Source organism: Schistocerca americana, chromosome 3, assembly GCF_021461395.2.
Source record: "Schistocerca americana isolate TAMUIC-IGC-003095 chromosome 3, iqSchAmer2.1, whole genome shotgun sequence".
Taxonomy (NCBI): Eukaryota; Metazoa; Arthropoda; class Insecta; order Orthoptera; family Acrididae; genus Schistocerca; species Schistocerca americana.
In genome coordinates this window covers 153,577,173-153,590,366 of record NC_060121.1, presented here as the reverse complement: position 1 = coordinate 153,590,366, position 13,194 = coordinate 153,577,173, and the positions used below count along the sequence as shown (strand labels likewise).

Sequence of the window (13,194 nt, the reverse complement as noted above, 5' to 3'; positions counted from 1 at the left end):
CACGATACACCAGACTGCTCGCTAGCAAACTACTTACTGCCACTGCTACACAGTTCCTACTGCAGTCAACACTGCTCTTTGGTCTCAGATTCTCTTATACCTTACGTATCGCAGGTAGCGCGTGAGCAATCCATCGAAATTACATCTGCTCGAGTGCGCTAACAACAAATTCCTTAATCATGGACCTCTTACAAGGTTCAGGACTTGACCGCAGCACGATTTGCCTGATCGGAAACCTGCCTGCTGTGGGATGATCTATTGTTCCAAGACGCTTTCTATGCGACTTAGCGTCAGGCGTTCCAAGATTTTAAAACAGTGACAAAAAAGAGCCACAGGTTGGAGGTTTTTTGGATCATCAGAGTCCTTTCCTGGTTTCGGAAGTGCAACCACTTGGGCTTTCCTCCACATCTTTGGAATATGGAGCCTTTCTACACATGCGTATATCATAATATTTAGGCGAATAGTTTTTGAGACACTGATATGTTCCCGTATCGTATTCGTCCTTCGAAGTGGCGTTGTCCAATGCGAACTTTCCTGTTGACCACAGAGGAACTCAAAAGGGAAGGGCGTTGTTTTCCTGCTTCTCGATAACGCCACAAGGTGACGCACGAGGTAGCTGGAGACAAGGGTATAAATGTGCTGCTGGGGTAATGAGACATCGCATTTCCGTCAGAGTTTCTTGGAGCAGTCATATACACCAACGAAGAAAAGTTAGATATGCTTCTAGGGTATGATGAAAGCAGAAGAAATGCTGTTAGAGCAATAAAGCGATATGGAGAGCCGTATTCTGATCGTGAGCGTCCTAAGCGCCAGCTTCTTGCACTTATTTGCAAGAAACTACATGAATCTGGATCATGGAACGCTATACAGAGGACAAGGCAGCAAACTGCAGCTGGCGAGGTACATGAAGAGGGCGTTCTAGCGTTGGTGCATAACGACCCTAGTGTTTCGTCGCGACGTCTCGCCTCGGATTGTGGTCTAGTGCTGCGGCAGCTGCCGCAACAGTCACGGGTCGCATCCCAAACTCGATCTGCGCATGCGCCAGCAGCCAACTTCTGACCTCACGCAGCGACCCGTCGCAGTCGCTAGTGTGCGTCGCGTCTTGGACAACGTACCTTAAGTCAGAGAAGTGTTCTACGCATATTGCACCGGCGTTTACCTCTCATTACAACAAGCACTCTCCGGTGTGGACTTCGAACGGCGCCAGGAATTTTGCCGGTTTGCTCTGCACCGCCTACAAGATGGTTCAAATGGCTCTGAGCACTATGGGACTTAACTTCTGTGGTCATCAGTCCCCTAGAACTTAGAACTACATAAACCTAACTAACCTAAGGACGTCACAACCATCCATGCCCGAGGCAGGATTCGAACCTGCGACCGTAGCAGTCCCGCGGTTCCGGACTGCGCGCCTAGAACCACTAGACCACCGCGGCCGGCACCGCCTACAAGATGATCCAACGTTTTTTCGACGGGTGCTTTTTATTGATGAAGCAACTTTCACCAACCACGATCATGTGAATTTGCATAATGTGCATTACTGGTTAATAGAGAACCCTCATTGGCTTCGACAGGTAACAGCATCAGCAACCGTGGAGTGTTAACGTGTGGTGCGGCAGGCTCGGAAATGTCGTTGTGAGGCCGCACTTCATTCCGGGTATACTAAATGGCAATAACTATGCACAGTTACTGTGAAACGTTCTGCCCATTTTCCTGGAAGAGGTACCACTAACTACGCGTCAGTGCATGTGGTTCCAACATGACGGCTGTCTTGCTCACTCTTCCCGTGTGGCTACAGAGCTGTTAAATGGAAAGTTCCCGCATTGTTGGATAGGACGACGTGCTGAAGTGAAGTGGCCAGCCCGGTATCCTGATTTGACCACTCTTGATTTTTTTCTGTGGGAAGCAATCAAACATAAAGTGTATGCTCAAATACCAACTACGCCAGACGATATGAAGCAACGTATCATCGAAGCGTGCGCTTATATCTCACGTGACAACCTCGCAGCCGCACACCTATCATTCGAACGGCGACTGCAAATGTGCACTGCAGCAGAGGGGAAGCATTTTGAGCACATGCTTCAGTAAAGTTTTGTATCATGTACAGTATGTATTTTGCATCTTTGTGTGTATTTGCTTCGTATTGTGATCAATAGTAAATATTTTCAAATAATAAACAAATACGTACGAAATAATTGTAACCAATAAGGGCCTCTTCGTTTACATTTGTATTTCTGCTACGTAACTGTATTAATGTCTTGTAGTATTTTAATACTGTATGTTGTCTACTATTTTGGTATCACAGCTGTCAAATAACTGAATAATATTCTCGCGACATCATCAGTTAATTTTTGCGCAAGATATCGCAGTATGTGTTACTATTGTCGGGTAAATAGGCGTGTTTGTGTAAGGACGGACTCGCGACGTTTAGCATGTACTCTACATTACAGGATAGGTCGCATTAGACAATGCTGCTTCGAGGAGAACGCGATATGAGAACACATCTGTGTCTCAAAAACTATTCGCCTAAATATTATGATATACGCATATTTGAAACCGTCTTTTTAAGCCCATTATGTTACGCTAAAATTTACCATAGAGTTCCATTTAAAAAAACCAAAGATGCCCTCATACCTCTGTAATAAAAAATAGCAAAAACACGAAATGTGATGTATTTAAGTAGCCCCTGTCCTTGCAATTCACTGTCCAAAGGGTATCTTTGTATCTATTACGGTTGGGAAGATACAAGGGGTGTTATGACTTAGCTGCCTCACACTGTATAATACCACACAACATAAGCGAATGAAAATAAGCAAAGAAGACTAATTTTCGTCTCGAATGATCACTTACTTCACTATTCCAATATTAAAAATGGCAGCAATAAGTCTTTGAACAAGATCCTGAACATGGACTTTCCACGGCAGTTTACTATCTATCTGAACACATAGAAATTTGAACTGTTCAGTTTCAGTAATCATATGCCCATTCCGTCAAATTAAAACGTCTGGTTTTGTGAATTGTTTTTAGAAACTGTAAAAACTGAGTCTTACAGTGGCTTTGCGTTACTTTATTTTCTACAAGCCATGAACTTAAGTCATGAACTGCACTGTTTGAAACAGAGCCAATGATCCACACAACATCCTTTACTACCAAGCTAGGTCATCAGCAAACAGAAATATTTTAGAATTACCTGTAATACTAGAGGGCGTATCATTTATATAAATAAGGAACAGGAGTGACCTCAGCACTGATCCCTTGGGCACCCCTCTTTTGACTGTACCCCACTCATACGCCACATCACAACCATTCTCAATACTATGAAAAATGACTTTTCTTGTCTGTTGATAAAGTAAGAGGTGAACCAACTGTGAGCTACCCCCCATATTCAATAATGGTCCAACTTTTGGAGCAATATTTTGTGATCAACACAGTCAAAACCTTTAGTTAAATCAAAAAACATGTCTAGCACTCGAAACCTTTTGTTTAAACCATCCAATACCTCACACAGAAAACCTTTAGTTAAGTAAAAAAAATATGCCTAGCGTTCGAAACCTTTTGTTTAAACCATCCAATACCTCACACAGAAAAGAGAATATAGCATTTTCAGTTGTTAAATGACTCTTAAAGCCGAACTGTACATTTGAGAGTAAACCGTGTGTTATAAAATGATCAATTATTCTTACATACACAGTTTTTTCAATAATTTTAGCAAAAACTGATGGCATACAAAAAGGTCTAAAATTGTCTAAATTATCCCTTTCTCCCTTTTTATAAAGCGGCTTTACTACTGAGTAATTTAATCGTTCAGGCTAAATACAGGGCTAACATGTGCACCACAGTACTTTAATATTCTGCTGGGCACTCCATCATATCCATAAGAGTGATTTAATCACTGACTCAATCTCCCCCTTGTCAGTATCACAGAAGAGTATTTCAGACATCAATCTCGGAAAGGCATTTGCCAAGAGAGTTATATGATTCTCTGTAGAAACTAAATTTTTATTTAATTCACCAGCAATGCCCAGAAAATGATTGATAAATACTGTACATATATGTGATTTATGAGTAATAGAAATATTTTTACTACTAACTGACTTTATATCGTCGACCTTGTGCTGCTGACCACACACTTTCTTCACAACTGACCATATGGTTTTAATTTTATCCTTTGAATTATGTATTCTATTTGCATATCACATACTCTTTGCCTTCCTAATAACATTTTTAATACCTTACAGTACTGTATTAATGGGCTACGGTAACTTGATTTTGACTACTTCTAACATTCCCACATTGTTCTACATGATATCCTTATCCCACTAGTCAGCCACCCAGGCTGCGTTTTACTACTAGTACTCCATTTAGAACGTTCTACTGGAAAGCAACTCTCAAAGAGGATGAGAAATGTGTTAAGGAAAACATTATACTTGTCATCTATGTTATCAGCACTATAAACATCCTGCCACTCTTGTTCCTTGACGAGGTTTAAAAAACTCTCTATTGCTATTGGATTAACTTTCCTACACATTTTGTAATTATATGTGACATTTGTTTGAGTACTAAAGCCTTTCAGTGTTAAAATTTGTGCATCATTGTCTGAAAGGCCATTCACCCTTTTACTAACAGAATGCCCATCTAGTAATGAAGAATAAATAAAAATATTGTCTATGACTGTGCTACTGTTCCCCTGCACCGTACTTGGAAAAAACAAAGCATCATATCATACGAATTTAGGAGATCTACCAACATCCTTTTTCTTGCACCATCGTACACAAAATTAATATTGAAGTCACCACATAATACTTATTTCTGGTACTTTGTATAAAGTGAATCAAGAACCCTCTCTAGCTTGAGCAGAAATGCTCTGAAAGGGGATCTATAAACAACAACAATAAGAAGTTTAGTTTCATTAAATTCAACTGCCCCTGCACAACATTCAAATATCTGCTCAGTGCATTGCCGTGATATGTCTGTGGACTTAAATGGAATACTGTTTTTTTAAATTCATGGCCACTCCACACCCCGCAAGGAACTCCTTGAAAAACAGACAGCTTATCTGTATCCTGGTAAAGGGAGCCTCTGAATTGTCGAATTATTTAAGTGGTGCTCCGATATACCAATAATTTCAGAGTCTGCATCTGTAAGTAGTTCACTATCTTTATCTCTAAGTCCGCTCGGCTAGCCGCGCGTTCTAACGCGCTGCTTCCCGAGCGAGAAGGCGTGCCGGTCCCCGGCACGAATCCGCCCGGCTGATTAGTGTCGAGGTTCGGTGTGCCGCCCAGTCTGTTGGATGGTTTTTAGGGCGCTTTTCCATCTGCCTCGGCAAATGCGGGCTGGTTTCCCTTATTCCACCTCAGTTACACTATGTCGGCGATTGCTGCGCAAACACTGTCTCCATGTACACGTACACCGTAATTACTCTACCATGCAAACACTGGGGTTGAACTCGTCTGGAATGAGACGTTCCCGGGTGGAGAGGGGGGGGGGGGGGATACACTGGGGGCCGAACCGCACAATAACCCTGGGTTCGACTTGGGGCGGTGGTGGGGTGGGTGGACTGCTGTGGCCTTTTGTGGGGTTGTGAACCACTGAGGGCTACGGTGGGACGAAGCCTCTCTGTCGTTTCTAGGTCTCTGGTTTAATATGCAATGTACGCACAAACTTTATCTCTAATACCTCTTATATTTTGATGAAATATGCTAATTCCTTCTCTGCTTGGAAACATGACGACTTCTGAAGGAGAGCCCTTAGTGAGAGGGACTCCCCTTAGACAGGTGTACCTATCAGCTGACTTCAGTCTAAAAAAGGTGCAGCTCTAACACCAGCTACTACAGGAATTTTTCCATGAGTTATCCCACCACCACCCACTACGCTGTCACCTATAAGCTTTGCCAGCTTCCCCTTCCCGTACCTATTCAGGTGCAGGCCATGCCTAGTGAAACCGGATCTACTGATGGACTCAAATGGAACTCAATATGGAAATAAACTTGTCTACAGCTTTGTCTAGCGTTACTGTTTTCTAGCTTATTTACAGCTAACATGCATACAGGTTTACACGTACTGTGCTGTTTGTTTACATGTACATTCTTAATTCCCTATAAGGAAACAAGGAGGACGAGCATTATTGCTAGGAAGTCATGATTCAGGTTTTGTTTACTTGTCCGTTAGGTGGCTCTGTTGTATCGTATGTACATTGTCCCATGACAGAACGTGCCATGAATCAATGACATGTTCATTCATTACTCAGTGCTATCCAGAGACGTACAGTATAATACGATGGAATGGTACTGGTCCACTGGTCCAGTTTTGCAGAACTCACTGACATGCACCTTGTGTTATGGGGAAGTACGTTGCAATGCTGTAAGTTGCAAGGCTGTACAGGGAACGATTTCCACACAGGCATCATCCGTGACGACGAGACTTTATTTCTGTCGATCGAGGAATGCGGGAGACTGGTTCATTGGTAAGGTGAAACGAGGGACCTGCGAACATGAGGACCACTCGCACACCCGATTTTGAAGAGAAGGTACTGGACCGTGTTGCAGCGTACCCTACTACAAGTACTCGCTGCACATACTAGCGTGTGGCGAGAACTCCACGAACAACAATTACACTCATATCACCCACAACGAGTCCATGCAATGCTTGTGACAGACTTTGCACCAAGGGTCGTCGCATTGTGTCAGTGGTTGCTCCAACAATGGACTGATCGACCAGATTTCGTCCAAATCATGCTATTTACTGGCGAGGTCTCATTTGATCGTGATGGTATTTCGAACAGCAGGAATAGTCATGTATGGGATGAGGAAAACCCTCAAGCTGTAGCAGAGTCCCACCATCAAGGACGTTTTGCTTTGAACGTTTGGGTCAGCATTGCAGTCGACAGTCTCATTGGGCCGTATCTTCTACCTAGCCGTCTGGATGGTCACCTGTATTTGAGGTTCGTGCAAAGAGTTCTACCTGAGTTGTTGGAGAACATACGGTGGCTGTTCGTGGGAGGTTGTGGGTACAACATGACGGTGCACCGCCTCCCTTCAGTGTGGATGTGATTGCGAATGAAATCCTGCTCAGACTTAGCAGAGAAACGGCGATGGCGACGCAAACGATGAGCACCCACATCTGAGCTGCCGCTCTGGTAAATTATTTAAATGATTTCTAAAGATTCAGCAAGTGAGAGTCGCTGCATGATGAAGATGCAAATTTTGCTGAATATTTTCACACCTGGAAGCGCACAAAACTAGAAACTGCAAATTACGGTACGATTTTAAACCGTTTCACTCCTAATGAAACACCCTCTACAATGTCAGGTGAACGATCGTGCTGGAAGACGATGGACACATGCATCTCGTCAGCCTACGATTCCAGGAACTGTTCGAGTATGTTCAGGATTTAACAGCGAAGAAGCATGAGCCTGTCAATCAACCGTGCATTACGCCACACCAAAAATTAAGCTGCGACGTATTACAGATGTGTTCACATGTGTTGTGTGGGTCTTCGGAGCCCTAAATCCTAATGATGTGGCGATTCACACATACAGAAATGTGGAACGTTGTTCCACCTAATGAAAGATAATTTTCAGGTAGTCGTTGTCAGCATCTATGGAGGCGAGCAGATAAGACGCTGATGCAGATCAGAGACAACGACTGTTTGACTGCAATACTCGTACCATTTGAAGTTTGTACGCAAACAGGTATAACCACATACGCAACACTTTATGGACAAGCTGATCTTGTTTCCTGGAATTCGTGTGATGTACGACGAACTGACTTCTGGGAGCTACTTTGTAATGCAGCCTGCATTCTGTCACGTGCTTGAGACACAGGCGGACATCCTCTTCCAGGAAAGTTGTTGCCTGCCTTTTTAAAGTTTTGGAACCAGCTCATTATGCTTGTTTTTGCCTGTGGTGCTCTCTCATAGTGGTGTCAAAAATTCCGCAATACAGTGCCACAGTTTTTGATTCGGGGTACCAGTTAACACTTGTACCTACTGTTCTGTCGGCATTTTGATGTACTCCATTTCAAATATGGATTGAAGGATGAAGGGAAAAAACATTGAGAGAGGTCAAAAGTTTTATAACAAGCCACAGTTCCCTATCTCTAATAATTTCCAAGTTATGATGTTTTGCATTCATAGTGGGTGTTTATGGACACTCAGTATTTAATAATAAGTATAACGGAAAAAAATGACGCTTACGTTAACAAAGATTTAATCCATGAGAGTCAGGATGCAAGGATGTGTTGCATGGCAAGTTCCAATCTGCAGAGTTCAGGGAAACCAGAACTGGGTTTGAGCAATCAGATAGCCTGTGTTATGTACCGTGCACTCAGGTCCCTTGGATCATTCTGTAGAACATGCCAAGCAATTGGGTGCTAAGTGTCCTCAGAATAGACTGTACTTCTGTGTCATTCACGTGCACAACCAATGGTTTGGTGGTAATGTCTATATAAAACGTTGTACAGTGGAGACAAGTTAGTTGATAAACAATGTGCTTTATTTCTGCCTTTATACCGCAGAATTGATCAGTGGTGAGACTGTAGTATGTTTTAATGGGAGGGTGCATGGGGCTGGTTTCATAGTGGGGACTATTTCAGCTGAAGGAGTGTTGATATGTATAACAGTTTGGCAGTATTATGTGGTTTGACTAGGACGCTGCGAAGGTTAATGGAAGGTGACAGTGGGTAATGTGTGGAGGATATCAGGGAGAGAGGATCTGATTTCAGGGTTAGACTTGAGAAAGTCATTGCCTTGGCAGAGTAAAATATCGAGGCACTGAAGGCCTAGGCGGTACCATATGACCGTGGGAGGGGAAGTTTCTGAGTTTCCACGCCAACAGAAATACTGAATCATTTCTAGCCATCACAATTTGACGTGTACCTTCACAACTAAAATACGAAAATAAGAGTAAAATGGAAATTTTCAGGCCTGAGAAATATCAGGAAAGAACCAAAGACTAAGCTTTTAGGCTATATTCCTTTTGCCCACTGTATTATATAATGCTGAAATACTAAATTTTATTTCTCTGCAGGAATCCATTAATAGGAATGCTGGAAGATGAAGATGATCTGCAACCCATCAAGATACCTCAACTGGATCCATCATTATTTAAGCCGCTTCCAGACTAACGCAACATCACACAGTCTTACTGTGGTATAATGTATCGAATTTTTAATAACTAGGCAGTGCCATAGTCTTTTAGAAAAGTATTTAATTTGGAAGAATTTAGATATTTTTTAGAATTTACGGGATTTCGCAATTATTGTTAGTCTCGAAAATATTTTTATTCAAGCGTTTATGTATATACATAAAATTGTTAGAAAGTTTTATTGCCAAACAGTTCCTACTTATCTTAACTCACTGGAAAATTATAGTAACTTAACTGTAAACAACAGTTGCCTACAAATATATGAACATCAATTTTGCTGTTATATATTCTGCAAGTTATGATGTTTGAGATTCATTTATGAGAATTGTCTCATTCTTGCTGTTGTTCTTACTCTTCGTTTAGCACTCGACACTGATACAGAATATACTTCAAAAAATGTTGAACTTTACGATTTGTTTTCTATTGTTCACATATGATTTGAACAGAGTAGCAAGTTCTGAGCTTGTAAAACCGTAGTTGTAGAGTATATTTAGCAGTTTTCTATCGCTAACAGTCAAACACCTTGTTGCGATTCACAAACATTTAGACTTGATTCAAATAAGGATTGTGCAAATGAAACAATGTTGCCAAATACTTTAACTTCGTAGAAGCTGTACCCGGAACCATACAGCTATTCACATAACATGTTAATATTGACAAATTTGTAACTGCATACAGAACTCTTCTGCTTCAGAAATGTGCACTGGAAGTAGCAGTTTTCTTTGTAATTTAGCAGTATTTGATTGTAAATGAAAAACCCACTACAGTGCAAGTGCTACTGAATTAATACATTTAGTTGTCTGATGTTTGGTTTACAAGGCCATCATCAAATTTTAACTATCGTCATCAAAAAAGTTAAATTTGTTAACAACACTGGAAAAGAAGTTGCTCATATTCAGTGGAGCATGAACATAGTGTACATGCCATCTTTAACAATGCAGTGCAACGTAATTCAAAAGTTAAAACTGAACAGTAAGTAAATATGAAGGGCGCAAATCAGGTAAAACATTAACATTAAACTCAGACAGCAGTGTCTATACAAGAATTTAAATTAAATTAACAATCCCAATTAAATAGAATTAATACTTGACAAGAGTACTAAAATTGCTTGAAGAGGTAATCAGAATAAAATAAATAGCAATAAAATAAATGAATATAGGAAAGTTGTGGAATAGAAGTGCATCCCCGTTTTTAAAAGGGGAGGTCGAACAGATGTGCAGAACTATAGATCTATATAGCACTGGGGACGCTATATTGCCCCCCGAAATGTTTATGTCATAAAAAATGTTCGAGGGTTTTTGACATAAATATTTCCTATTTCATGTTGTAACCTTTCCACCGAAATTTTAAAGATATTATTATTGAATGCTAATGGTCATTGAGCTAAGTGTAAGCTCCACAGAGAAATTTTGAAACAGTAATCTCCCTAGCAATTAAATTTAATGACAATAAAAAAAGAGAATCGCAATCTGACTCTGGTGTAATCTCCCACAAAAATATAATAAAAGATAAATCAGTGCTAATGAAACTTCAGTGACAATGAAAATTCAATTAAACCGAAATATCGGTCTTTGGCCTTGTGCAAAAAATCAGAATTAATTTCTTACCTCAGTATAACTGCATGTCAAGTTTCTGCTCTTATTGTTGGCCACGGCTTGGAGGAAATGCATTGGAAATAATTTTTTTTTCTTTTTTGAAATTTAACTGAAACTTTTCTTTAAAAGAAATGGAAGGAAATTGTTGGTTCAATTAAATGCTTCTTTTGCAAAAAATTGCTTTGAAATCAAAATTATTATTGGGGCGATTATTGCACAAATTAGTCACAGTTAATTTACATTATTAGCTGAGCGCATTTAAAAATAATATACCTCGTCCTGTATCTTGACCAGAATGCCATGTCGACGCCCGCCGACTCCTCACACACAACTGCACTCGACTGCTACTATCGACATACTGCACTGCTCACAGACTGCCCACTGACAGACTGCTCGCAACTGTACTGCACGACTACTACCGACAGACTGCTGGACGCAACTGAACTGAGCTACTGCTACCGACAGAGTGCTGCTCGTAACTCTCGCGCGGTCAAGCGCAGACTAACCACGATAAAAGGCTCTCTGGTCAAAGATTTTATCATGCCTCACCATCGCTGCTACGTTACAAACGTGTTTCATAACCCTCCACTGGGGGGGCAAAAATTTGGCAGCGATGGTGAGTCATTTGGACTTGCCATCGCAAGAAATTTTTTCTTTAATTAATGAACTTTTACAATTTACAGAATATTTAGATACATGAATTAAATGTTGGGCACATGCACCGAGTACAAAACATTTCAGACAAAGACGAGATATGAGTACAAAACATATTAGCAAATCAGAAAACTGTATATACAAATTATTTGACAGATAACAAAGTGCACACGCACTGAAAAGATTCTGTAGCATTTTCAGAACAAATAAACAGAATGGCAGAAAATCATGTTGACAAGCGACATGAGTGCACATGCACTGCAGTTGAGAACATATCAGCAAATGACGAAATGTATATACAATGAGTAACAAATGACATAAGTGCATACGCACTGAAGAATTGAACATATCAGGAAATCATAAAAGGTATACAGAATGAGTACAAATCATATTGAAAAATGAGAAAAGTGCACAGGCACTGAAGTTCAGTAGAAAGCATATTAACACATAACATAAGTGCGCATGCACTGTAGTTCAGAACATATCATCAAAATAAAAATGTATATACAATATAAAAGACAAGAGTGTACATATACTGTACTTCAGAACAAATCGAAAAAATGTCTTTAGCATTTTCACAGCAGATAAACATAATGGCAAAAAAAAATCATGTCGACAAGTGGCATAAGTGTACTCGCACTGGAGTTCAGCAAATCGAAAAAAATGTATAGCCCATGAACATAAATGATGTTAGCAAAAAAAATGATTTTCACTATTAGGATAGGAAAGGGAAGAATTGCATCATGGTTGTAGCACTTTAGATTGCACACAGCTGTTCTGAAAGTCCATATCTTTCCACAGAAGTACAACACCAAGTGACACAATTTGAAGTTCTTTTCCCATCAGAATTTATCAGCGTAGCCAAGACACTGAACTGTCGTAGTAATGTTCCATGTTTTCATTTTGGCAGTACACTAGGTACACCAAACAGTGCGACCATAATAACGTCTTCATCGCTCACGGTGGTGGACAGCATGTCGTGTCAACGCACGCTCTTACAAGGCACACCAACGTAGAATTGGTGCAAAAACCAAATATAGTGCTCCATGATCAGGAGGATGGACAGGACAAATGGATATTGCAGTAATTCAGGGTAGTTAGCTCATAAGGTGAAGGACCTCAAGTCACATAATATTGAGAATTACAGTAGTAGTTTGCGGCATTCATAGCCTAGTTATTGAACATTTCTGTACCATGTATTTAGTATTACAGAATAATGTTCATAAAATTAAATTATTGGCATCATGGCAGTCCTTGGCCAGTTACAAAGCATATTTAGTATGACAGAATAATGTTCATCAGAAGTCTTCATTGAAAAGGAGAGTCAATTATTGGCCTAGCATTAACATAATACATTGAGTGATACAAATTATTGGCACTCATTGGCCATTTACCAAAACATGAAAAGTCAACATTGAAAACAAGAGCTAATTAATGGCATGATTAATAACATAATTCATTTAGTGACATTAATTATTGGCACTCAGTGGTCAGTAATAGAACATGAAAAATCATCATTGAAAACAGGAGCTAATTAATGGCATAATTAATAACATAATTCATTTAGTGACATTAATTATTGGCACTCAGTGGCCAGCAAGTATTGAATAGTATAAAACATTGTTCATCATTCAGTGTTATTCAGATCATTAAGAAGTCATTATTAAAAATCAGTTAATTACAGTCATAGCATTAATGATCATAGGCATTATAAGTAGTCTCATTACAATAAACAGTGGCAGTTATTAGCCAGTTACAAAGCATTATTTTATATATATATATTTTTTTTGTGTGCTAGCAATGCAT

The 13,194-nt window shown here is 40.2% G+C and overlaps 1 protein-coding gene across 1 annotated transcript in view; it reads left to right on the top strand.

Annotated features, from left to right (window-relative positions):
- LOC124607496 overlaps window positions 1-9,184 on the top strand; it is a 63,614-nt gene extending 54,430 nt beyond the window's left edge. The window contains exon 4 of the mRNA XM_047139877.1: window positions 9,023-9,184. Within this exon, the coding sequence (XP_046995833.1) occupies window positions 9,023-9,119 (97 nt within the window). The 3' untranslated portion in view covers window positions 9,120-9,184. The remainder of the gene's footprint in view (window positions 1-9,022) is intronic.
- Window positions 9,185-13,194: the final 4,010 nt, after the last annotated feature.